The sequence below is a fragment of the Choloepus didactylus genome, chromosome 17 (assembly GCF_015220235.1).
Source record: "Choloepus didactylus isolate mChoDid1 chromosome 17, mChoDid1.pri, whole genome shotgun sequence".
NCBI classification, from domain to species: domain Eukaryota; kingdom Metazoa; phylum Chordata; class Mammalia; order Pilosa; family Megalonychidae; genus Choloepus; species Choloepus didactylus.
In genome coordinates this window covers 78,455,032-78,482,838 of record NC_051323.1, presented here as the reverse complement: position 1 = coordinate 78,482,838, position 27,807 = coordinate 78,455,032, and the positions used below count along the sequence as shown (strand labels likewise).

Here is a 27,807-nt window from a genome sequence, read left to right as displayed (position 1 = left end):
AGCAACGCAGCCGCTGCAGCCCTGGGAGCCTTGCTCCACCCTGCGTGCCCGCCCGCGTCCTCAAATCCTGAGCTGAGGGGCATCTCGCTCTCCTCTTGACCACGGGATCCATAGGACGGATTTGGCCTGGACCTGGACGGGTGGATGGCAAAGCCCGATCCATTTAGAAATCTGAGTGCAGACGGACTCGTACGTCACTGCCGGAGCTCGAGGATGCCACAAGCTGTCGAGAGAGCGAGGGCGGCCGAGGCCCGCGGTGCAGACACAGAGCAGTTTCCCGGGGCCAGGAGGGTCCAAGGAGCCTCCGGAAGTTGCCGTATTCCGGGTCTCAACCCTCAGAGAGGCCCAGGGCCCAACGGCTGGTGGCCAGCCGGAGACCAGGGGGCCGAGGGCACCTTATAAAGTGCCCAGCCCCCCGAGGCCCCCCGGGACCAGCTCCCCAGCCCCTGAGGCCCCCCAGGACCGGCTCCCCAGCCCCCCAAGGTCCCCTGGGACCCGGCTCCCCAGCCCCTCAAGGCCCCCGCAGACCTGGCTCCCCAGCCCCCCGAGGTCCCCCTGAACCTGGCTCCCCAGCCCCCCAAGACCCCTGCAGACCTGGCTCCCCAGCCCCCCGAGGTCCCCACAGACCTGGCTCCCCAGCCCCCAAGGCCCCCGCGGACCCGCTGCCACCCCCCACTTCTCAGGTCCCCAAGGCAGGGCCACCCTGACGTGGCTGTTTCAACCTAAAACGACTGTGGAGTCACTGACCTGTCGGAGTGTCCTGGAAAGAGGCTGGGTTACATTCCCAATGCAACACAGAACACAGGCTTCACGCAGGGATTGGGGTGAGTTTTAGAACAGTGGGGGCTGTGTCATGGGCCCCTGGCCCAAGTGAAACGCGGTCATGGCCGGAACCGGGTTCTGACCTTGGACGTGGCGGTTCCTGTTTCTGCCTGGCCCAGGCCTCGGGGTCCGGGCACTTTATAAGGTCCCGTCCCTGTGGGGCAGGGGCTGCACCCCGTGGTGAACGGGAGGAAAACGGGACTCAGACCCACAACGGCCCCACAGCCGCTCAGCCGGGCTGGAGCTGGAGCTCAAGCCCCAGCCGACCCCTAGAGCCCTCCGTCCATTTCACACTGGCACTTCCATGTTTACAATTTTTAACTTTCCTAAATCAAAAAACAACAATGATTTAAGCACAGCCACCAGCATCTGCCCAACTTCTTGCTGATGCTCGATGCCCCGTGCCAGGGCCAACTCTGACTTCTTTGGAGCTCACCTCAGCGTTGACACCCGACAACCACCTTCCAGAAAAGTTCTCTTTTCTGTATTTCTAGACCCTGCTGTCCAGTCAGCAGCCATGAGATCTGAAATGTGCCGATACCCTCCTGATTTCAAAGGTGTGGTGTAATAGAAGGGAGTAAAATATCTCATTAATGAAATTATTGATTATGTGTGCCAATGAAAATATTTTGGATATATCAGGTTGTGTAAAATACACTATTGAATTTTACCTATTTCGTTTTATTTTTATAATGTGGATACTGGAACATTTAAAATTCCATGTGTGGCTCGCATTTGTGGCTCACATTGCTCTAGAAAATAATCTGCTGCTTACGCTTCCCCGATCCCTCACGGATCACTCTCCAGTGTGTAGAAAGACCGTGGTTCCTTTCGGGGTGTTTTTGTGTTTCCCCTTATGCTTTAGAGAAGTGCCGCTGTCAGCAGCGCCCGAGGTCAATGCTGAGAAGGGTGCGCAGCTGTGGGAGCCTCTGTGGGCAGGAGGCACGTGCCCAGGTGCGGGCCTGGGCGGCGCCCGGAGCCCCTGAGTGGTCACCCCTGCGAAGGGGACCGAGCAGCATCCGCGGCGGGCGGAACCCAGCAGGCGTGACGCGGCTGTCGAGGGCATCTCTCGATGGTGTCCAGCTCCCCACGGCCGCTGTCGTCGCGGCTCACCGTGTGGGGCGACAGCTCGGGACGTGTGGCTTCAGCACGGCACCCCCATCCGCAGGCGTCCAGCCAAAAGGCCAAGGCTGCCGAGCGGGCAAAGGGGTGGCCCCGCTGCCAGGCACTTCCTCCCAACCCCGCCAAGTCGTCCCCTCCATCAGGTGCTGCCCTGGCCCACTGGGGTCACCCGAGGCCCCTCCCGATACTAAATCCTGTATTTTTGCTACTTCAGAAATACCTACTTTTTAGTAATTGGAATAATCAAGTAATTCTATTTTCTTAGGTTCAAAACTAGCTTCAGAGGCAGGGCAAGATGGCGGACTGGTGAGCTGTATGTTTTAGTTACTCCTCCAGGAAAGTAGGTAGAAAGCCAGGAACTGCGTGGACTGGACACCACAGAGCAATCTGACTTTGGGCATACTTCATACAACACTCATGAAAACGTGGAACTGCTGAGATCAGCAAAATCTGTAAGTTTTTGCGGCCAGGGGACCCGCGCCCCTCCCTCCCAGGCTCAGTCCCGGGGGAGGAGGGGCTGTCAGCTCCGGGAAGGGGAAGGGAGAACTGCAGTGGCAGCCCTTATCGGAAACTCATTCTACTGATCCAAACTCCAACCATAGATAGACTGAGACCAGACACCAGAGAATCTGAGAGCAGCCAGCCCAGCAGAGAGGAGACAGGCATAGCAAAAAAAACAACACGAAAAACTCCAAAATAAAAGCAGAGGATTTTTGGAGTTCTGGTGAACACAGAAAGGGGAAGGGCAGAGCTCAGCCCCAGCTCAGGCCCTGAGGCACATATGCAAATCCCGAAGAAAAGCTGATCTCTCTGCCTTGTGGACCTTTCCTTAATGGCCCTGGTTGCTTTGTCTATTAGCATTTCAATAACCCATTAGATCTCCGAGGAGGGCCCTTTTTTTTTCTTTTTTTTTTTTCATCCTTTTTTTCTTTTTCTAAAACAATTACTCTAAGAAGCCCAATACAGAAAGCCTCAAAGACTTGCAATTTGGGCAGGTCAAGACAAGAGCAGAACTAAGAGAGCTCTGAGACAAAAGGCAATAATCCAGTGGCTGAGAAAATTCACTGAACACCACAACTTCCCAAGAAAAGGGGGGTGTCCGCTCACAGCCATCATCCTGGTAGACAGGAAACACTCCTGCCCATCGCCAGCCCCAGAGCCCAGAGCTGCTCCAGACAACCCAGTGTGACAGAAGCGCTTCAAATAACAGGCACACACCACAAAACTGGGCGTGGACATTAGCCTTCCCTGCACCCTCAGCTGGTTGTCCCAGAGTTGGGAAGGTGGAGCAGTGTGAATTAACAAAGCCCCATTCAGCCATCATTTCAGCAGACTGGGAGCCTCCCTACACAGCCCAGCAGCCCAGAACCGCCCTGGGGGGACGGCACTCACCTGTGACATAGCACAGTCATCCCTCAACAGAGGACCAGGGGGTGCACGGCCTGGAAGAGGGACCCACTCGCAACTCTCAGGAGCCATACGCCAATACCAAGGACTTGTGGGTCAGTGGCAGAGACAAACTGTGGCAGGACTGAACTGAAGGATTAGACTATTGCAGCAGCTTTAAAACTCCAGGATCACCAGGGAGATTTGATTGTTAGAGCCACCCCCACTCCCTGACCGCCCAGAAACACGCCCCATATACAGGGCAGGCAACACCAACTACACACACAAGCTTGGTACACCAATTGGGCCCCACAAGACTCACTCCCCCACTCACCACAAAGGCAAAACAGGGGAGAACTGGCTTGTGGAGAACAGGTGGCTCGTGGACGCCACCTGCTGGTTAGTTAGAGAAAGTGTACTCCACGAAGCTGTAGATCTGATAAATTAGAGATAAGGACTTCAATTGGTCTACAAATCCTAAAAGAACCCTATCAAGTTCAGCAAATGCCAAGAGGCCAAAAACAACAGAAAATTCTAAAGCATATGAAAAAACCAGATGATATGGATATCCCAAGCCCAAGCACCCAAATCAAAAGATCAGAAGAGACACAGCACCTAGAGCAGCTACTCAAAGAACTAAAGATGAACAATGAGACCATAGTACGGGATACAAAGGAGATCAAGAAGACCCTAGAAGAGCATAAAGAAGACATTGCAAGACTAAATAAAAAAATGGATGATCTTATGGAAATTAAAGAAACTGTTGACCAAATTAAAAAGATTCTGGACACTTATAGTACAAGACTAGAGGAAGTTGAACAACGAATCAGTGACCTGGAAGATGACAGAATGGAAAATGAAAGCATAAAAGAAAGAATGGGGAAAAAAATTGAAAAAATCGAAATGGACCTCAGGAATATGATAGATAATATGAAACGTCCGAACATAAGACTCATTGGTGTCCCAGAAGGGGAAGAAAAGGGTAAAGGTCTAGGAAGAGTATTCAAAGAAATTGTTGGGGAAAACTTCCCAAATCTTCTAAACAACATAAATACACAAATCATAAATGCTCAGCAAACTCCAAATAGAATAAATCCAAATAAACCCACTCTGAGACATATACTGATCACACTGTCAAACACAGAAGAGAAGGAGCAAGTTCTGAAAGCAGCAAGAGAAAAGCAATTCACCACATACAAAGGAACAGCATAAGACTAAGTAGTGACTACTCAGCAGCCACCATGGAGGCAAGAAGGCAGTGGCACAATATATTTAAAATTCTGAGTGAGAAAAATTTCCAGCCAAGAATACTTTATCCAGCAAAGCTCTCCTTCAAATTTGAGGGAGAGCTTAAATTTTTCACAAACAAATGCTGAGAGAATTCGCTAGCAAGAGACCTGCCCTAATGGAGATACTCAAGGGAGCCCTACAGACAGAGAAACAAAGAAAGGACAGAGAGACTTGGAGAAAGGTTCAGTACTAAAGAGATTCGGTATGGGTACAATAAAGGATATTAATAGACAGAGGGGAAAAATATGACAAACATAAACCAAAAGATAAGATGGCTGATTCAAGAAATGCCTTCACGGTTATAACGTTGAATGTAAATGGATTAAACTCCCCAATTAAAAGATATAGATTCGAGGAATGGATCAAAAAAAATGAACCATCAATATGTTGCATACAAGAGACTCATCTTAGACACAGGGACACAAAGAAACTGAAAGTGAAAGGATGGAAAAAAATATTTCATGCAAGCTACAGCCAAAAGAAAGCAGGTGTAGCAATATTAATCTCAGATAAAATAGACTTCAAATGCAGGGATGTTTTGAGAGACAGAGAAGGCCACTACATACTAATAAAAGGGGCAATTCAGCAAGAAGAAATAACAATCGTAAATGTCTATGCACCCAATCAAGGTGCCACAAAATACATGAGAGAAACACTGGCAAAACTAAAGGAAGCAATTGATGTTTCCACAATAATTGTGGGAGACTTGAACACATCACTGTCTCCTATAGATAGATCAACCAGACAGAAGACCAATAAGGAAATTGAAAACCTAAACAATCTGATAAATGAATTAGATTTAACAGACATATACAGGACATTACATCCCAAATCACCAGGATACACATACTTTTCTAGTGCTCATGGAACTTTCTCCAGAATAGATCATATGCTAGGACATAAAACAAGCCTCAATAAATTTAAAAAGATTGATATTATTCAAAGCACATTCTCTGACCACAATGGAATACAATTAGAAGTCAATAACCATCAGAGACTTAGAAAATTCACAAATACCTGGAGGTTAAACAACACACTCCTAAACAATCACTGGGTTAAAGAAGAAATAGCAAGAGAAATTGCTAAATATATAGAGATGAATGAAAATGAGAACACAACATACCAAAACCTTTTTGCTGGGATGCAGCAAAAGCAGTGCTAAGGGGGAAATTTATAGCACTAAACGCATATATTAAAAAGGAAGAAAGAGCCAAAATCAAAGAACTAATGGATCAACTGAAGAAGCTAGAAAATGAACAGCAAACCAGTCCTAAACCAAGTAGAATAAAAGAATTAACAAGGATTAAAGCAGAAATAAATGACATAGAGAACAAAAAAACAATAGAGAGGATAAACATCACCAAAAGTTGGTTCTTTGAGAAGATCAACAAGATTGACAAGCCCCTAGCTAGACTGACAAAATCAAAAAGAGAGAAGACCCATATAAACAAAATAATGAATGAAAAAAGTGACATAACTGCAGATCCTGAAGAAATTAAAAAAATTATAAGAGGATATTATGAACAACTGTATGGCAACAAAATGGATAATGTAGAAGAAATGGACAATTTCCTGGAAACATATGAACAACCTAGACTGACCAGAGAAGAAATAGAAGACCTCAACCAACCCATCACAAGCAAAGAGATCCAATCAGTCATCAAAAATCTTCCCACAAATAAATGCCCAGGGCCAGATGGCTTCACAGGGGAATTCTACCAAACTTTCCAGAAAGAACTGACACCAATCTTACTCAAACTCTTTCAAAACATTGAAGAAAATGGAACACTACCTAACTCATTTTATGAAGCTAACATCAATCTAATACCAAAACCAGGCAAAGATGCTACAAAAAAGGAAAACTACCGGCCAATCTCCCTAATGAATATAGATGCAAAAATCCTCAACAAAATACTTTCAAATCGAATCCAAAGACACATTAAAAAAATCATACACCATGACCAAGTGGGGTTCATTCCAGGCATGCAAGGATGGTTCAACATAAGAAAATCAATCAATGTATTACAACATATTAACAAGTCAAAAGGGAAAAATCAATTGATCATCTCAATAGATGCTGAAAAAGCATTTGACAAAATCCAACATCCGTTTTTGATAAAAACACTTCAAAAGGTAGGAATTGAAGGAAACTTCCTCAACATGATAAAGAGCATATATGAAAAACCCACAGCCAGCATAGTACTCAATGGTGAGAGACTGAAAGCCTTCCCTCTAAGATCAGGAACAAGACAAGGATGCCCACTGTCACCACTGTTATTCAACATTGTGCTGGAAGTGCTAGCCAGGGCAATCCGGCAAGACAAAGAAATAAAAGGCATCCAAATTGGAAAAGAAGAAGTAAAACTGTCATTGTTTGCAGATGATATGATCTTATATCTAGAAAATCCTGAGAAATCGACGATACAGCTACTAGAGCTAATAAACAAATTTAGCAAAGTAGCAGGATACAAGATTAATGCACATAAGTCAGTAATGTTTCTATATGCTAGAAATGAACAAACTGAAGAGACACTCAAGAAAAAGATACCATTTTCAATAGCAACTAAAAAAATCAAGTACCTAGGAATAAACTTAACCAAAGATGTAAAAGACCTATACAAAGAAAACTACATAACTCTACTAAAAGAAATAGAAGGGGACCTTAAAAGATGGAAAAATATTCCATGTTCATGGATAGGAAGGCTAAATGTCATTAAGATGTCAATTCTACCCAAACTCATCTACAGATTCAATGCAATCCCAATCAAAATTCCAACAACCTACTTTTCAGACTTGGAAAAGCTAGTTATCAAATTTATTTGGAAAGGGAAGATGCCTCGAATTGCTAAAGACACGCTAAAAAAGAAAAACGAAGTGGGAGGACTTACACTCCCTGACTTTGAAGCTTATTATAAAGCCACAGTTGCCAAAACAGCATGGTACTGGCACAAAGATAGACATATAGATCAATGGAATAGAATTGAGAATTCAGAGATAGACCCTCAGATCTATGGCCGACTGATCTTTGATAAGGCCCCCAAAGTCACTGAACTGAGTCATAATGGTCTTTTCAACAAATGGGGCTGGGAGAGTTGGATATCCATATCCAAAAGAATGAAAGAGGACCCCTACCTCACCCCCTACACAAAAATTAACTCAAAATGGACCAAAGATCTCAATATAAAAGAAAGTACCATAAAACTCCTAGAAGATAATGTAGGAAAACATCTTCAAGACCTTGTATTAGGCGGCCACTTCCTAGACTTTACACCCAAAGCACAAGCAACAAAAGAGAAAATAGATAAATGGGAACTCCTCAAGCTTAGAAGTTTCTGCACCTCAAAGGAATTTCTCAAAAAGGTAAAGAGGCAGCCAACTCAATGGGAAAAAATTTTTGGAAACCATGTATCTGACAAAAGACTGATATCTTGCATATATAAAGAAATCCTACAACTCAATGACAATAGTACAGACAGCCCAATTATAAAATGGGCAAAAGATATGAAAAGACAGTTCTCTGAAGAGGAAATACAAATGGCCAAGAAACACATGAAAAAATGTTCAGCTTCACTAGCTATTAGAGAGATGCAAATTAAGACCACAATGAGATACCATCTAACACCGGTTAGAATGGCTGCCATTAAACAAACAGGAAACTACAAATGCTGGAGGGGATGTGGAGAAATTGGAACTCTTATTCATTGTTGGTGGGACTGTATAATGGTTCAGCCACTCTGGAAGTCAGTCTGGCAGTTCCTTAGAAAACTAGATATAGAGTTACCATTCGATCCAGCGATTGCACTTCTCGGTATATACCCGGAAGGTCGGAAAGCAGTGACACGAACAGATATCTGCACGCCAATGTTCATAGCAGCATTATTCACAATTGCCAAAAGATGGAAACAACCCAAATGTCCTTCAACAGATGAGTGGATAAATAAAATGTGGTATATACACACGATGGAATACTACGCGGCAGTAAGAAGGAACGATCTCGTGAAACATATGACAATATGGATGAACCTTGAAGACATAATGCTGAGCGAAATAAGCCAGGCACAAAAAGAGAAATATTATATGCTACCACTAATGTGAACTTTGAAAAATGTAAAACAAATGGTTTATAATGTAGAATGTAGGGGAACTAGCAATAGATAGCAATTAAGGAAGGGGGAACAATAATCCAAGAAGAACAGATAAGCTATTTAACGTTCTGGGGATGCCCAGGAATGACTATGGTCTGTTAATTTCTGATGGATATAGTAGGAATAAGTTCACAGAAATGTTGCTATATTATGTAACTTTCTTGGGGTAAAGTAGGAACATGTTGGAAGTTAAGCAGTTATCTTAGGTTACTTGTCTTTTTCTTACTCCCTTGTTATGGTCTCTTTGAAATGTTCTTTTATTGTATGTTTGTTTTCTTTTTAACTTTTTTTTCATACAGTTGATTTAAAAAAGACGGGAAAGTTAAAAAAAAAAAAAAAAAAGAAAAACAAGGAAAAAAAAAAGATGTAGTGCCCCCTTGAGGATCCTGTGGAGAATGCAGGGGTATTGGCCTACCCCACCTCCATGGCTGCTAACATGACCACAGACATAGTGGACTGGTGGTTTGGTGGGTTGAGCCCTCTACCATAGGTTTTACCCTTGGGAAGACGGTTGCTGCAGAGGAGAGGCTAGGCTTCCCTATAATTGTGCCTAAGAGCCTCCTCCCGAGTGCCTCTTTGTTGCTCAGATGTGGCCCTCTCTCTCTGGCTAAGCCAACTTGAAAGGTGAAATCACTGCCCTCCCCCCCACGTGGGATCAGACACCCAGGGGAGTGAATCTCCCTGGCAACGTGGAATATGACTCCCGGGGAGGAATGTAGACTTGGCATCGTGGGACGGAGAACATCTTCTTGACCAAAAGGGGGATGTGAAAGGAAATGAAATAAGCTTCAGTGGCAGAGAGATTCCAAAAGGAGCCGAGAGGTCACTCTGGTGGGCACTCTTACGCACACTTTAGACAACCCTTTTTAGGTTCCAAAGAATTGGGGTAGCTGGTGGTGGATACCTGAAACTATCAAACTACAACCCAGAACCCATGAATCTCGAAGACAGTTGTATAAAAATGTAGCTTATGAGGGGTGACAATGGGATTGGGAAAGCCATAAGGACCACACTCCACTTTGTCTAGTTTATGGATGGATGAGTAGAAAAATAGGGGAAGGAAACAAACAGACAAAGGTACCCAGTGTTCTTTTTTACTTCAATTGCTCTTTTTCACTCTAATTATTATTCTTGTTATTTTTGTGTGTGTGCTAATGAAGGTGTCAGGGATTGATTTAGGTGATGAATGTACAACTATGTAATGGTACTGTGAACAATCGAAAGTACGATTTGTTTTGTATGACTGCGTGGTATGTGAATATATCTCAATAAAATGAAGATTAAAAAAAAAAAAAAAAAAAAAAAACTAGCTTCAATGCTAGCCCCAGAAATACCTAAATAAATCAAATCATATCAACAATAAAATACATGTCGTACATGTTTTGAATGTTGAAACGTCTATCTTAGCAACATTAAAAAACCCACACCAAGCTGCAAGCACCCGCTCGTCTCTGAACAAACAAGCCCCCTGCCCGCCGTGCCCAGCAGGATGTGGTGATTCCCAGGGTAGGCAGGACTCCCCCACAGCCCCCCAGTCTCAGCTTCCTGCGGGTCGTTCCCAGGGAAATGGGGAAATCGGAGGAGGCAGCAAAGTCCGGTGCTGCCTCTGCCCCAGGAAACATGGGGGACCAAGGCCTTGGCCCAGAGACCCTCGGACGTCGACAGCCAGGGGCCCGGCCTTCCCTCACTTTGCCCTAAGCTCCTGAGCCCTCGCTGTGGGGCCTGCCCCTGCCCCCCGCCCGCCGCCCACCCACACACTGCCCCCCCATCAGCACAGGTTCCTCAACAACCCCCCCCCCAGTCCAGCTTGCGCCAACTGAAGGCCACAGGCCCCAGCCCTGGGTCATGGGAAAGGGGTTTCCACAAAGTGAAGCAGGTGGCTCAAGGCAAGGAGCGCATGGCACACAGGCCGAGTCGGGTCTCTGCTCCGGCTGGTGGTCTGGGCCCCCTTGGCAGGGCCCCCAGAGACTGCCACTCAGCCTCCCTCCCCCGCCCCGTGCCCAGCAAATGGGACATAAAAGGCCCTCCCCTATCCCAAGGGAAAGGCTGTTAGGGTAACACACGGCATTGTTGGCTCGCTCAGGTGGCCTCCGCGCCTTGCCGGGGTCTGGGGGCTCCACTGGCCGAAGCAGAGGGTGGAGGACCCCTCAGGGTCGGAGAGCATCGGGGGGCGAGGGGCCGCTGCCTGGCCTGGAGGCCCAGCCTCGGGATCACAGGCCTTTCTCGTCACGTGCCAAGGACAGACGCCATCTCACAGGACAGAAGGACAGGGCCTTGGGGAAAGGGGTCACACCTGCCCGCACGTGCTGCTGGGCTGGCGAGTGTGCGGACGCCTCCCTGGCCAGCTCGCGCTTTCCCGGCCCCGACTGAGCAGGGAGTGGACGCTGGCCACAGAGGCTAAGGGCTCCTGGGTCAGCTGCTCCCTCACCTGATCGATCGAGGTCCCTGGCTGAGATGCCTCGGAAAAGCAAAAGCGTCTCTAGAGCTGTCTGCACGTCTGCCCTCCCGCCACGCTGTCTGTCTGCTGTCTGTCTGCTGCCTGCTGCCAGCTTTCTCCTGGCAAGACTCAGACTTGCCTTGTCTCGCCTGATGGGCTGACCGCATGGTCCCCCGTCCTCACCTGCCGTGGACGGGGCCGAGGCCCAGGAGCCCGCGTCTGTGAGGTCCAGGAGGAGTCACAGGACCAGAAGCCCGGCCCGGCTCCGACCCCTAGGGGTGTTCCGGTCACTTCTCCATGCTCACCTCCGCTGCCAGCCCCTCCGGCAGGACCGCCTGTGACTGTGAGCCCCCCGGCCACTGTTCCAGAGCCAGCCCCAAGGCTGAGGGAGCGTCCCATCCAGCTCGGCCACGGGGCAAGGAGCCCCAGCCAGGCTCCTCTCCAGACTCTGGGGCCACAAAAGTCCTTCCTTCCTCAGAGGCCCTGGGGCCGGCGTCCTTGGCAGACCCTTCCGGCAGCCGAGGACCACCAGGTGGGCTCCTGCAGACCCCACACCAGCATTCTCCTCACAGACCCCAGGGTCTGAGCAGCCATGAGCCCACAAATCAGCAAGATGGTGCACCACAAACGGAAGAGAAAAGGACCCACACAACTCCCGATGGTGTAACATCTGAGCTGCGGCAGCCGGCAGAGCGGAGACGGAGCGTTTCATTCGCACGCTGAGCTTGCACACTGGTGGCTTTCATGGCCTAAGAATGGAAAATTTTTTTGAAACTGATTTTAAAAAATAGTTATTGGAATGTCGATATTATACATCCAAGTTAAATATCCTGAAATTCCAGTTGCAGCACAAAAATAATCTTTTGTCAGCTAGGCTTTAACTTTCTGCGTAAAGTACAGCCGAGAAGCCTAGAGTCGCCTCAGTCCCAGGCCAGGACTTGCCCTCTCGAGCCGCGCTCGGCTCTGCTGGGCCCCGAAGAGTCCGCGGCGCCGACTTAGGGACGCAGGCACCCACGGCCGCCACAGCCGCGCCCTCCCCTTGCAGGCGCCTCCGTCCACTCCTCGGCCTCCCCTCCTCTCCCAGCGCCCCACGTGCACCTGGCCCCGGCTCCAGAACCTGGGGGTGTCCGCCCGCTTCCTCCAGAATCTCACCATCCCATCCGCGGGGGAGGAAGGGGCGCGCTGCGGTCAGGGGCCCGGCCCGAGGGCGCGGCTGTGTCCGGGTTCCTGGGAAAACCAGACGAACGTGGAGAAAGCAGAGCAGACGCTCGAGGTCAGACGTGTGTCCAGGCGAGAGGAGACGGAGCAGCCCCTGGGTCAAGCAAGGCCCCCATCTTCCTGGCCGTCTTCCCTGCACCAAAGTGCTTTGAAACAATCAGTTAAACCCTCAGGGTCAGAAGTGACCTCTCGGCCCACCCCACCCGCCGGCCCCACCACCTGGAGGGCACAGGGCAGCTGCCCCGCCACTCGGGCCAGTCGGGAATTAGGAGACAGGGACCCCCGTGGCCGCAACCACCCCAGCCCCCTCGGTTTTCCGGAGGCCCAGGTCAAGAACGTGGAGTGTTTTCCCCGAGAACACACTCCCAGCTGGCTCAGAGGCAGATCACCTGCCTTTTCCCTTCCCACCCGCCCCCCGCCCACCGGCGTCCCGGTCCAGTCAGCGCTTCCCCTCCAATAAAACGTCAGCACCGTCGAGGGAAGTAAGGCCCTCAGCCAGCCCTGCCTTCCTCGCGCGCACCAGGACGGACGGCCTGGCCCGGGGACCCGGGTGGGCTGCGGGACCCTGCAGCATGGACCCGAGGGGGGAGCAGACGGCCCGGCCCGTGGTCACCCCTGAGCTCCAAGGAAGCTGTGCTGGTGTGACAGGTCACGGGGCCAGCCCAGGGGCTCCCCCCAAGGCCCCCCTAACTCCCCCTGCGCTGCTTTCCTTCAGCGACCCAGGCTCTGAACGTCCCGGGGCCACCTCCGCACCCTCCTTTCAGATCCCCCCAGGCTCTGCCCGCCGGTGACCCTTGGTGGGGACGGAGTCTTCTCTTTTGGTTGGTCGGGTTTAAATTTGGGTTCAAAGATCCCCCGGAGGCACATTCCTTAGGGAACAAATTACAGCAGTCTTGGTCGGCACCACACGCGAGGCCCGTGCAGAGACTCCCCAACTGCACAGTCTGCGCGGCCAACCCTTCCTCCCTCCACAGGTAAGACCTGCTCCAGGTGTGGGACAGGTGCATCCCGCCTGGCGAGCGTCCTGAAGGCGGGTTCAGTCCCAGTTCCCACTGACGTGGGGCCGTGCTGCCGATGGCTTCCTGGGAGGCGGACTTGGAAACCTCCCGCTCCAACCGTGGGCTTCTCCGCGGATCCTTGTGGATCCGTCACTTTTTGCTTTATGCATTTTTGTGTGTTATTAGTGTACATGTTCAGAATTTTTATCGTTGTGGTTAATCAATGACTTTACCAATGAGTGACCCTATTTGTCTCCAGTGATGCGTGTCATAACACTCATTTCTTCTGTCATTAGTCAACAGCTTGATCTTATTTAGACATGGCCTAATACATAGTCTTTTCATCATTTTGTGGCCAGCCTTTCCATAGCTTTATGTTGAGTGTGTCTATTGCAAAGTGCAGCTCCAGTTTCTTTAATCCACTATGACAATCTTTGTCTTTTAACTAATAAGTTTAGTTCGCTTACTTTGATTGTGATTTTTGACATATTTAGGTTAATTTCTATGATCTTATTTCATGGGATTTGTGAACTTTTTGGGTTTTTTTTTTCCCCCTTCCTACCATTTCTTGGGTGGCTTGAGTTGCTCTGTTTTCCATTCCATGATTCACTTACTAGTTTGGGGATTGTACAATTTATCTGTTATTTTCATGCTTTCCCCCAGAACTTTTAAGTTCGTATCTAAATTGACACAATATTTTCCCCTCCTCCCAAACAATAAAGAACCTCCAAGAACCTTCCAATCTTGGGCTGATAAAGAAGGAAGAAAATTCAGTCAAAAGTTTGATTATTTACATTCTTTCTCAGTCAGAACCAACAATAAGTAGACTTGTTAGGCATTTAATCTCTTTCAAAATACCAAGGAAGTTTAGACACGTGGGAGGATCAACTATAGTTTCTTGGAAACTCCTTAAGTCATTCTTTATGTACAAAGTGTTGACACAAATTACCACTATGACTGGGAGGTGGGAAATTTAGTTTTGGTTTCTCATTTTGTTTTCTCTGTATTTGTGTTGTGACCTTAGCCAAGTCAATCACTTTATTTGTATAATTCCCACACTGTTTTGCAAGAGTGTTTAAAGGATTATGTGAAGTAATAAAAGGTTAGAATGCAAAACAAACAGAAAGCCTACCTGCACCACAATCTCTCCCCTCCTCGGGGCTGCTATTTCTCAGGAGGGTAGTTCCTTCTTCATTTTTCTGGCCTACAAATCAGCTGTGTTACTGCCGTTTCAGACAGCCAGTGGTTGTGCAGCTCCATACAAACCGTGGCCGTCCCCTTTGCCCACCGTTCCTTCCCCCGACCGTGTGCCCTGGGCCGTCTGCCCCTCCGAGGTGCGGTGTCCGCTGCAGGCGTGAGCTCGTCACCACCGTCCGTGCGTGGGTTCTTGTTCCTGATAGTTCTTGAAAGATGTTTCTACAGCTCTAAGCCACCCGTATTGCTCTCAGCACTATGAAAATATTATTGCACTGTTTTTTTTGGCTTCCACTACCGGTTTTGGCAAATCTGCTGTCACTCTAATTGTGGTTCCTTTGTAGCAAACTAACCTCTCTCTGCAACTCCAGTGCTCCTCCCCTGAGGAGTAATGTCCTCATTGCATCTGGACTCTAATTGTGCCTCTGATCAGCCCAGCCACATGTCTTACAAATACTTTTGTATAAAACTAATCTATCCAGGGTGTTCAATTGTCTTTTACCAGGAGAAATTTCTCTGTACATTTTTATGTTTTAACCTGGGCATCTGGCTGACCCCTGTTCCCACTTCTCTGCTGAGACTGCTTTGTGAAAGTCTCCTAATCTCGTCCGAGGGACTCAGCCCGCCTGGCCCAGCCCCTGCAGCACTGGGGCGCCCCCCACCCCACCTGCACTTCCTCCTCTCTCCCGGCCTCTGAGTCACGAATATCCCTGGGTGTTTCCTGGGCCACTGGCCCTCGGCCTCCTTAGCTGACAGCTCTCACCCTGCACATCCTCGGATGTTGATTGTGTAAGACATCTTCCTTTTGAACCCCCAGATCCTCTCCTCACCCTTCTCCGCCCTGCTCTGGCCGGGCCCCAGGACGTTGCCTGACGCGTCTGCTGCATCCCTCATGGTCTGACTCAGTCGCCGGAGGGACAGGCAGGGCTGCAGGGCAGGGGCGTGAGCAGCGTTTCCTGCACGGCCTCCGGCTGGCTCCTGCAGCCTGGGCCCTCCACGCAGCTGCCCGCCCGGAGGTCTGGGAAGAGCAGCGGCCACCACCAGAGGCTTCTCCAGCCAGGTTTGCCGTTCTCCTTCCTGGGCCCCGCATGGACACGTTCAACCACCCAGCCGAGAGCTCTACCTGGAAATCCCAAAGGCATTCCAAACAGATATCCAAAATTCAACTCATCCACTCCTCTCGCGGCCCGCCTGCAGAACCAACGAGCCAGGCCGGTCATCTCCTGGGCCTCAGTGGGTCCCTGACAGGACTCGGGGTCACTCCCTCGCCAGCACCCACACCCACACCAAGTCCGACCTGACTCTCCACTGGAAATCTCCCCACTCTAGCCCTCCGCTCCAGCCCCACCTCTGCGGCCGCACTTCGGGGCCCCTCACATCCCCTCCGGACTCCCCACGCGGGTCTCCCTGCCAGACTCCTGCCCCTTCTCCACCGCGCTGCGAGAACAGACTTGATAAAATGCAGATCTGAGTCTGTCGCTCAGCGCCCCGTTGGGCCTCGGGGAGTCTCCTTTGCCTCAGACACAGGTCCTTCCTACCCGGTCCCTGCCTCCACTCCCACCCTCCTTTCCATCGCTTCCCGGCACAGACCCCACCGGACACCGGCTGTCCCGGAACCCCTCCCCATCCACCAGCCTCTCCGCCTCGAGGACCCCGCATAGGCAGCAGCTGCTCACGAGCGCTCCCCAGGGCCCACACCCCTCGCCAGCCTTCCTCTTGGCCCCGCACGCACCTCCATCACTCTACCACAGTGATTAACTTTTTTATCTGTCTTCCACCAAAAAATGAGCTGCTTGCGCTCAGACATGAGGCCGTACTCAACTTCACATTTCCAATACTTGTCTGAGGTCAGGAAAGCCCACCCTCTGCTCTTGGTTCACAGCCCAGTCTCTCCTACCCCATCCTGCGTCGTGGACCAGCCGGGCTCCGCACAAACAGCACCCGCTGCAGATCACCTGCCTGTCACTTCCCCTTTCCTCTACACCGAGCTCCAGGGAGACCAGAGGTGGAGGAACTAGCTCTCACCATCACCCGGGCCCACCCCTTCCGGGAAATGGCTCAGTCCTCCTCGCCGTTAGACGAGCCAACGTTTTTAAACAATCCAGACTATTTTGTAACAAAACTAGCAGCTTTGGAAAGAGTCAAGCCATAACAGGCTACGGTCTGCTCTCCCCAGCTATAGGCCTCTCAGCTTACCCAGCCAACTGTCCACCTGAATGTGGGAAAGCTTCCTCCTGAAAAAATGCAAACTGAACTATCAACACTTGTTTAAGTCCATTTGTAAGTGTCGAGATTAGTTGGCCCAGTCTCCTGATGGATAAATGATTTCCAACAGGGTAAGAAGAATATTTTATCCCATCCAACATCTTAGTAAACTACGCCTTAATCACCTGATCTCACTTTGGGGGACAAACTGAGTTCATATCCTCCTAGAGGAGACAGAAAGGTAAGCTTTTTTCTACATATAGATGATACAAGTGTAATGTCACTATCTAGGAGAGGCTTTAAAAAAACAAGTGACCATGTTTAATTATTGCCAGAAATAATAGCTTCAAAGTAACTCTCCTAAAACCTAAGCCATCATTTATGAGGATATCCCCAACATTCAGTCAGCCTACACGTAAGTTAAATCTCCAAGAATGTTAAATATTAGAGTCTGTGTCAACAAATTCCTGTCCTCTGTTCCCTTCGTAGGAGGTAAATCCTAACTTGGGTCACCAGCGCGGCCATAAGTGACCGGCAGCAAGTTCAGGATAAGGTTCACCTGAGCGTGACGAGAGCCGCTCTCGTACGTCATCCTGAAAGTGGACGGCTTTGTTTTCCACCTTCCCGTGCTCTTTTTCAACACCCGGGGAGACGGTTTCAGGCTCTTTTGCGTGGCACAGCCCTGCCTGTGATCCCCCCACCCTGGTTACACAGGCAAAGAAGAATGCGGTGAGCCAGGAGCCACTTCCACGTAGACTACACCCATTTGGATGAAATTCAAGTTAAGTCAATAACCGGCATTAAGCACTTGAGATCCATCTTCTAGTTTGTTAATTCTTTCTTCAGCTGTTTATCCCATCCACTAAGTTATTGATTTCAACAACTGTATTTTTTATTTTAGGAGACCTATTTGCTTCTTTTTCAAACCTGCCTGCTTTTATTTTTAATCCCATCTTTCATTTCCTTAAACCTTTCCTACACCTTACATCCAGCACCTCCCCTAACCCAGTGCGTGACTGTACCTGTATTTCCTCATCCGCAAGTGGGGATGATTATCTGCCTCCCTCCCAGCATTGTGGTAAGGACGGAATGAGCTACTGTGTGTGTGCCACACAGTGTCCCACCAGGGATTCCAATCAGAGAGGACATTACCGGAAGAGCCGGAGGAGCAAAAGGGAGGAAGGTGGTGAGCCCCAGAGATGAAGGGCTGCAAAAGCTGCCCCTGCAGGACCCAGGCGCCCCTGAGCCGGCCCTGCTCTGCCCCCTCCTTCAGGGACTCGTCAGCCAAATGCCAGCCCTGTCACTGCCCTGCCTCTACCACTGCCCCTTCTGCTGTGCTGCGGAGGCTCTGCCGGGAGAGGAGCCACCGCTCCCTTCCTCCCACGCTTCGGGCTGGCCAGGTTAGAAGGGCGCAAAAGGGCACGTGTGCAGTGGAGCCAACTTCTGGCCCGATGTGCCCAGGGCTGATGATCAGACACGTGGCGAGTTCGATGCGAGTCCTTGCTAGTGTGGCAGTGATGTTCTGATTCAGGAACCCCAGCAGCCGAGGTCCTGGTGGGTCCCCACGGTGCTCGTTCGTTGGTTCTCCCTCGGGTGACTCACGGTTGTTGCTCTGTGCTGTGGTGATGTTTGCTTGTGAGCGCGTACGTGACTGATCTGAGTCTGTGGGACTGTAACCTGTGGGTAGAGTGGGGAGCTTGCCTCCAGAGAGGGCTGTGCTTGCTTCTGCCGGGAGGCTGGGGGTGCCACCCCTGGACTCACTTCGGTACCTTCAGGGGCCCCAGGTTGAGGCAGACCCCTCAGGTTCAGGCTCCCACTCTCCCAGGGGCCCGTCGCTTGGGGGCTCCATCAGTTGTGCTGCCAACGGAGCCACTTTCCTTGGCAGAGGGGGTGGGGAGAGGCACAGAGAAGGGCTCGGAGATGCACTCTCCTTACGAGAGTCCAGAGCTGTGTTTAAAAGTCTGCTTCAGGGAGAGCTATTTGCTTTAAGGCAGGGGTCCCCACGGAGCCCCTCCTCAGCCAAATTACCAGAAGTAGAAATCTGTATTTATTCAGTAGACAATGGGGAGCCATGGAATGATGAAAACAATCTGGATGTTAGAAATCAAACCAACCATAAAGCAATATTATTCTTAATTTAGCTTCCCATGCCTCTTAGTACTAGAAACTTCAGAAACATAGTCCTGGAAAGATGTGTCGATGGCCAGCAAGCATTCAGATTTTCTAGAAAAATCCAAATTTCAAATTTTTAGTCTCATGGTTCTCATCTTTACATACTTATCAGAAACCTTATTCTAATTTGAGCTTGCCCAAATATGATCACCAAATATAAATATGGCCTTCACCATGAATTTGAAAATTGGCATTCCAGTTTATCCCCCAGCCCTCGTGAACCTCGTTAGGTTAGCGATTCCCTGACAGTTCAGCGGAAACGAGGACACCTGGGCAGGCAACGCCACCGGCTTCAGCTGAGCCACGTGCAGACCCAGCTCCAGGCGACGCGGGACCCTCTCGCCCCAGCCAGGAGGAGGCGGCGCCTGGAGAAGAGCCCGATTCAGTGGGCCTGGCTCAGGGCCAGGCTCCCCGGCACACCCCAAATTCCTGTTGTTTTGGAAAACTGAGTTACCTTTCACGAAGAATAACACCCGAATGCGAGAGAATAATTAAAGCTGGGTGTTCAGAAACCACCAGCTCTGTACAGACACTGTCAGTCTGTCGACTAGTGAAGCCTGTCGTTAGGCAGGTAAAGAAAGAGGACGCGTCCTGGGACACGGACACAGAATGCCTGAGGCTGGGGTGTGTGTTTAACTTCACCCCGTCGTTCTGGGCACATCTAAAGCCTGCGGACTCACCGGTGGTCCTGGTGAAGGTGGCTGGGCCATTGGGAGGGTCCGGCAGGGGCGGGGCTGTTTCAGAGGCAGCAGAACCCCGGACAGGCCGTGGGGGGCTGGGGAGCTCTGGGTTTCCCCTGAGCTCTGGGCAGGGTGACGCCAGTTAGTGGGGACTGGGAGACTGGGGGGACCCTGGGCAGGTTGGAGAGTTCTGTTCAGGAGACGCTGAGCCGCAGGTGCTGCTGGGAGAGCCAGGTGGCATCAGGTGTTGACATCAGGTGTGCAGTTAGGGTGTGAGCCTGGAGCATGTCCTGGGCCCCCCACTAGCACTGTCCCAAATAACTCCTGATGGTTACCATATGGACTATACACCACATTATACAGTAAAATATAATACCATATATTACCATAAAGCCCCACAGATGGCTTCTAAAGCCCTAACAGGCCCGGCACATGGAAGGGCCCGAGCGCTCTCTGTGAAAGCTCCCTGGCCCCCAGCGCACTGCCCTCCCCTCTTCACAGGGATCACCCCTCCTTGTGCTGAGCAAGCCCAAACCTGCTGAGCCACATCTGTTCCCTTAACCCCCGTGTTACTTTATTCCCCCCCAAGCCAGTAGCTCTCAGCCCTGACTGCCCGTGGGAGTCACCTGAGGCCGGACGTGCCTCAGACAGGCCAGAGAATCTGTCTTCTGGGAGGGGCGCAGGCCGTGCTCGTTTACCGTTCCCGTGCTTCCCTAGCGGACCGAATGGAAAACACCCTCCCGTCCATCCCCCTCCCCTCAGCAGGGCACCACCTGCTCCCCCAAGCCCCAGACCCCTTGCTCCTGCCCGTCATTCATTCCCCCAGACTCCTTGTTCCTTTCCCATCATTCATTCCCCTGGCCTCCTTGCTCCTGCCCGTCATTCATTCCCTGGCCCCTTTGCTCCCCCCCATCATTCGTTCTCCTGGCAGTGCCAGTTGTGCACATGGCCTGGGGTCAATGGAAAACAATCCTGCACCCTGCCCACGAAGCCTGCTGCAGCACGGCAGGTAGGTGATTAATACATTAAACACAGAAAGGTGAAGGGCAAAACTCTATAACTTTAAGAAACAAAAGTAGTATATTTTTGAGACTTTGGGCAGGGAAGAATTTCTTAAACAAGACACCAAAAACATAAACCGTAAGTGAAAATTTGGTAAATTTAACCTCATTAAAATGTTATACTTTTTCATTAAAAGACATCAATTGTGAAAAGATGAGACACAAACTGGGATACAATATTTGCAACATTTACATCTCACGAAGGGTTACATTCAGAATAAATAAAGAACCTTAAAAATAAATAAGAAAAAAGGGTTTGGGCATCTCGTAAAAGAGTAAGTACAAATGGTCAATGATCATGGCTAACAAACACTTGAAAAGATGCTCAACCTCATTAGAAATTAGAGAAATGGAAATTAAAGCCACAATAAGATGCCATTTTACACCAAATCGATTGTCAAAATTCTGGGAGTCTGGGTGCACCCAGTGTTGCCGAGAACGTGGGGACCGTGGGTTTTGGGTGGTGGCCGTGTCGATGGGAACTGGGAGGTTGTAATGAAGTTGACGAGGCGCGGATTGTGGGAAGGCGGCGCAGTGGGGAGCTCCAGGACTCGGACCCCTCACCAGCACAACCATTAAACATGCAGGCGCTGTCTCCATCAACGATTCTGGAATTCCAGGGCCCAGGGAAGGGCAGGAGCAGGAGGCCAGGACGGTGCCGTAGAGACGAGTAAATGCCCCCGCGTGGCAGGCAGTGGCCTCCCCAAGCTTCACGGCCTCAGGGAGGGCGGCCTCTGGCGTGAGCTGGCACCAGAGAGGAACAGAAACCCCCTTCCCCGGGAGCCGGGGGTGGGCGGGGGCGCTGGCGGGCCCTGAGGGTGGCGGCTGTTCCAAACCCCCTCGGACGCAGCAGGTGGTGCAGACATGTCAGTCGCGCACTTCTCACTTCTCGCCTCTCGGAGCTGCAGGGGACGGGCAGGGCAGATGTCGCTGGGACGGTGCAGCTTGGGGAGCCAAGGAGGAAGCTCGGGCGCCCTTCCCGGCCCCCTCAGGCTCCCCCAGGCAGTGGGGAGCTGGGCAGTGCTCCCTTTGGGTGTCTCTGGCCTTGTTCCATCTGGGAAAGGCTGACGGGAAATCCTCTCCTGTGTGCCCCCAATCCCAGAATTTCCCTCCAGCAGACGCAGCTTGAGACGACTCAAGTACGAGAAGCAGTTGAAGAGGTGGCCGGGGCGAAGGCTCACTGCAGAGGGAGAGCCGCCGAGAGAGAAGCTGGGCCCCCGGGAAGCCGAGGGGGGACTCGAACTCCCATCTACAGGAGCTGCCGAGGCCCCAGAAAGCACGAGCCCAGGACGACACGGACTGGAGAGACGGGGGCCTGCGCTCAGCTCGCGCCTCGGGCGGCCCGTCCAGCGAGGAGGGCTGAGTCTGAAGGACAGACCAGCCGATGCGAAGCCAACTCGCAAGGATGGCGGACGGTGTTTCTTCGCTTCGATCTCCTTGGTCTTGTTAGCTCCTGACACTCAAGAGAATCTGTCATGTCACCCGTGGTTACAAACTCTAGAAGGTGGGATCTCAGGGAATAAATCCCAGAGGTAACATTTTAAAATATTAAAATGTAATGTGCAGAATAAAAGAGTGTAAGACAAACAGAGAAACAGGAAATGATGGCCCATCCAAAGGAGCAAGATAAAAATCCAGAAAATATCATTGACGTATACCGGACTGTGGACATACTGGACAAAGACCTTAAAAAAGTGTAAATGCTTTGAGCCAGAAACTAGAATAGAGGTTACCAGGGGCCGGGGTGAGAGTGAGGAGGGGTCCACTGAGACCTTGGGAGACCCCGATGCCAGGCGTTTTTAGCTGTGATTTTGTTTCACAAGAAAGCCCTCTGGGCATCTTTCAAATGTCACTGTTAACCAAAGTATCTACATAGAAATAGATACAGATACAGAAATTATAGATAAAGATATATAGATATAGATAAAGACATAAAGACATGGAAATTAGATATAGATATAGATACAGAAATTATTGATATATATATAGATAAAAATATAGAAATAGATATAGATGTAGATATAGATATAGAAATTACAGATATAGATATATAGTGAAATCGATATAGATATAGTTATAGAAATTATTGATAGATATAGATATAGATAAAATTATAGAAATAGATATAGATGTAGATATAGATATAGAAATTATAGATACAGATATATAGATAAAGATATAGATAAAAATAAAGATATGGAAATTAGATATAGATATAGAAATTATTGATAGATATAGATATAGAAATAGATATAGATGTAGATATAGATATAGAAATTATTGATAGATATACATATAGATATAAAGATATACATATAGAAATTAGATATAGATATAGACATAGAAATAGATATAGAAATTATAGATATAGATATATAGATATAGAAACAGATAAAGATATAGATAAAGATATAGAAATTATAGATATAGATATAGATATAGATATAGATATAGATATAGATATAGATATAGATATAGATATAGATTCAGTCCATGCTTTACCTTTTTACTGGAACTTCAACCACATTCCAACTTTACTTCGCTGGACTCCCCACCCCCAACCCAACTCCTAGGGTTTTTTTTTTACTAGAGAAGTTGTGGGTTTGCAGAACAATCATGCATAAAATACAGGATTCCCATACATCATACCATCCCCAAAAGCTTGCACTGTTGTGGAATATTTGTTACAATTGATGATGGCACATTTTTATAATTGTATTACAATTAACCAATTTTTATCTTAACTGCTTTCATTCAGCTTTTTCTACCTGTTCCAGTTTGCTAAAGCTCATTACACAAAATACCAGAAATGGATTGGCTTTTATAAAGGGGATTTATTAGGTTAAAAATTTATAGTTCTAAGGCCATAAAAGTGTCCAAACTAAGGCATGGTATCCTCTTTCTTTACTGAAGAAAGGCCAATGGCGTCTGGAACACTCTGTCAGCTGGGAAGGCACGTGGCTGGCATCTGCTGGTCCTTTACTCCTGGGTTCTGGTTTCAAAATGGCTTTCTCCAAAATGTCTCTGAGCTTCTATCTCCCTTAGCTTCTCTCTCTCGGCTCCTGTGCCTCCTTGTTTGTTCTCCCAGGGCATTTCTCTCTAAGTATCTGGGGGTCCTCTCTTAGCTTCTCCAGGGCAAACTCTGGGCTTCATCTCTTAGCTTAGCATCTCCAAATGTCCTTCTGTCTGCATCTCCAAGCATCTGGGTCTGTGTTGGCTCTCAGGTCTTTTAGCAAACTCTGGAGTACGTATCTTAGCTTCTCGTCAAGGACCCCAGTGATCTAATTAAGACCCACCCTGAGGGTAGAGGCCACACTTCCATGGAAATAATTCAGTCAAAGGTCTTGCCCACAGTTGGGTGGGTCACATCTCCATGGAGACATTCAATCAAAAGTTTCCACCCAACAAGACTGGATTAAAAGATCATGGTTCTTCTGGGGTCCACCACAGTTTCAAACTGGCACAGCATCTAATCGAAGTAAATAAAATTTTTCACCACCTCTCTGGATTATAGTTGATTTCTTTCTTTGCTTTATTGGAGTCAACTCCCTGCCTGCCTGATTATTTTATGTTTGCCTGTGTCTATAATTCTAAACTCATTAGATTGATTAACTGTGCTTTAAAATCTCCAGATTCCTGAGGGGTTGGACGTTTATATTCCCTCCGTCCCCCAACCCTCCCACCATCCCACTGCCCACAACTGCCATCTGATAAGGAGGCAGCACACGGACCCTCTAGAGAAGCCAGCAGGAGCGGGAACGGGCTGGAGGCAAAGCACAGCCACCTTGGGATCTTGGCGGAGGTCGGCTGCGGAGCATTTGCCGGCGGCTGGGGCAGCTCGGGCTGTTGGCCCTGAGAGGAGGATCGGGGCAGCGGGGACCCTCTCAGGGAGCCAGGAGACGCCGGTCTGTACAGGTGCAGCGACCCCAGGGCCCTCTCGGCCACGGTCACGGAGCTCACCCAGGAGCCCCTCACCCAGAACACACGGGTCTGAACTCCAGTCCTGAGAATCACTGTCCCGCTGTCACGCGCGCCACGCACTCCCTTGTCACCCCCCTGGCCTCCGCCCTCCCGCCTGGCTCTCCCCTTCTGCTGACGGCGCCCCTGAACCTGCAGACGCCCTCGGGCAGCTGCCAGAGGGGTACGTCCCCCTCCCCTCGCCCAGGCCCAGCAGGCCACCCAAGCCGCCCCGGGACCTCGCCCCTCGCGGCCGCCTTCCTGGGGCTTCCCCGACGGTGCGGCGCGCGCCCCGCTGTGTTCCAGGCGGCGGCGGGGTCACCCGAGCCCCAGGACGCTGGACACGCGCATCACCCCGGGCCCCCCAGGACGCTGGACGCACGCATCACCCCGGGCCCCCCAGGCGCCCCCGCTCCAGGCCCCGGGGGACTCAGGGGTCTCTTCACTTCCAGCAACAGGGAAGGAGGTCCACGTTGTGGGCTAATAAATCACTGAAAATAACTTTTGATGATGAATGTCTGTGACTTTCACAAGCAACTCAGAAGGATTTCAAAGAATCAAATGGCCTCACTGTGCAAAAATTCTTTTCATTCCCAGCCACTTACTGTCTCCACGTACAAGTGTCCTCAGCATCGCGTGGAGAACACCCACCAGGAAGCAAGTCAAGGGTGAGCTCCCATCCCGGTTGTGAGTAACAGATAAATATGGGGAGTAAGTTTAAAAGTCCTTTCCATTAAGCTGTATTGCTAATAAAATCAACATTTGTAGTCTAGTTATTTTTATATGTTTATGTTATCTTGACCAGCTATGTACTACTAATAATTAGAACGGTCACTCAATTCAGACTTTTTTCTGACCTTAGCATCTTCTGGTCACGTGGTTGGCCTCTCTGCCAAATTAAATTCTGATCGAACACATATTTTTATCTTTGTAAAGATGTCACAGCATGATCAATAAAATGCTTTTAAGCATAATATATATTACATTAGTATAAAATTTCATGGGGAGAATGAGTAGAAATATCAGGTCAAGAAAAAGGACTTGTAAATTTTCTGACTGTCAGTGAATTTCTTCACGTAATTTTCAGGTGGACGGCCGCAGCAAAGTGTAACTACAGTTCTGGAATTTCGTTGGGTGCATTTACAAAGGTGATAGAGCAGTTTTATTTTAAAATGTCAATATTTACAATGTTCTGGAAACAGTAACATTGCAACTAATCGTTTAAAATTGTGATGAAAACTTCAGGTATTAACCTAAACTTTGATTTGCCTTAAAGGCAACATGTAAGCCACAGTTTTGCAAGATCGATGCCTGCAAAGGCTTCCTGGGGCGGAAGGGACTGGCTGCCCTGCCAGGGAGGCCCCGTGAGCAGGGCCCACCCCGAGGTCCGGCCCCCACTTCCCCGGCTGCTCCCACGCTCGGCTTCCCTCCAGGTGATAACGCAGGGGCCTGACGCCTTTATTGTAAAACCAAACCCTGCCATGTGGCATACCCCTCTGCGTACCTGGATTCCAGGTGCGGCTTCCAGGTGACCTGCAGCTTCAGGAAGCCCAGCAGGTGCCTGGGACCCCTCGGCCCACACATGCCCCCTGGGTCCCGTTCGGCAGGCAGATGAAGGATTTCTTGCCCTTTTGTCTCTGAGAGCTAGAGGGGTGGGTACAGGGGGCAGTGGGGAGGGGCTGGAAAGGAGAGGCAGGAGCTGGGTACAGCGCACACCCCGGGCCCCTGAGGGCCCCCTGCCCAAGCACAGGCCTCATCTGCACCCTCTGTTCACCACGAGACCCCTCCCCACACCCTCCACCTGCCCTTGACCCGCCCCGCCTCCCTCAGGCTGCCTGGCTCTCTGGCTTTCAGGGAGGGATCAAATGTCTTTCTCATGACTCTCTGTGCCAACAAACAATCATGCTTATGCACATAAGAAAAGCAGTGCTTCCCGACTCCCCAGGGAGAAGATCTTCCAACTTGCTTCCCACTGCCGACTATGCCCCACACCCCACAGGCCTCACCCAGCCCCTCGGTGTCCTTGCCCTGGGTTCCCATCCAGCCTGCTGTGTGCAGGTAGCTCAGCAAGGCTGGTCCGGGCACAAGCAATGGAGTGGGGAGGGGGTCTGGGCAGAGGGCCTCTGAGTAGACGGCACAGCAGCTCTGCTCCCTCTCCCAGTGCCCGACCCCCGGGAATGGCCCGTCACCGAGTCTGAGACTTCAGTCACTAAGCTCCGGCCCCTCAAGGTCCGCTGGGAGCTGCGGGGTGCGGTGTGGGGTCTGCTGGACCTCGGGCGCCAGGGGCTTCTGGTGGCATTGTGTGCACTTGGTGGAGCTGGGGGAGGGTCCCATGGGAGGATCCCACCCGTTTCGGAAACAGGCCCTTTCTCTCTTCCAGGCCAAGGGGGCCTGATGCAGAGAAAGGTGCCCCCGGGGAGAGAACTTGGCCCCAAATCAGGAGCAGAACACCCTCGAAGGATCAGAATGCAGACTGAAAAAAAAAAACAAAACATCGTGTAAGCAATTCCTGAATACATTCTCATAGAGTCATCTGGTGAACAGCCTTCCCGCGCTCTCTGCATCACCTTCCCTCGGAAACTGCAGGTCCCACGTGGTGGACACACAGTCTTTTTCTGTTAAATAAATGGCTCATTCTACACTTATTTTTCCCCCAATCTTGCCTTTTTCTCAATGATTTTCATAGATATCTTTCTATTTCCGTACTACCTCTTCTTTCTTTTTAACGTACCATGATTTACTTAATCTTTTCTCTACCAATAGACATGTAGGTTGTTTCCAGTGTACTTTGTTACATTTTGTAAACAGTGCTTCAGAAATGTACTAGAACTTGACTGCTTTGCATATATTATATTGTTTTTTGAGGGAAGACACCAAATAGTGGAATTCCTAAATCATAGGAAAAGTTAACAAAATTAAAAATGAGGCCCTGCCACATTGCTCTGCGATGTGGCTCTGCGTGGGCTCCACGGCCCCTTGCGAGGCGAGCTCCTCAGCGCACCCTCCCTGGGTGGGCGAGGGGCAGACCCTGCTGAGCCCCGTCATGTGCAGGGGTGGGCCAGGTGGGCCTGCTCCCCACAGCCCCCTCCTCACTCCGAGTCCTGGAGCTGCCCGGTTGCA

General features: G+C 49.9%; 1 protein-coding gene across 1 annotated transcript in view; it reads right to left on the bottom strand.

Annotated features, from left to right (window-relative positions):
- The window catches only part of LOC119512494 (interleukin-36 gamma-like), a 40,235-nt gene extending 23,639 nt beyond the window's left edge, over nucleotides 1-16,596 (bottom strand). Inside the window, exon 1 of the mRNA XM_037807196.1 lies at nucleotides 16,510-16,596. Within this exon, the coding sequence (XP_037663124.1) occupies nucleotides 16,510-16,514 (5 nt within the window). The 5' untranslated portion in view covers nucleotides 16,515-16,596. The remainder of the gene's footprint in view (nucleotides 1-16,509) is intronic.
- Nucleotides 16,597-27,807: the final 11,211 nt, after the last annotated feature.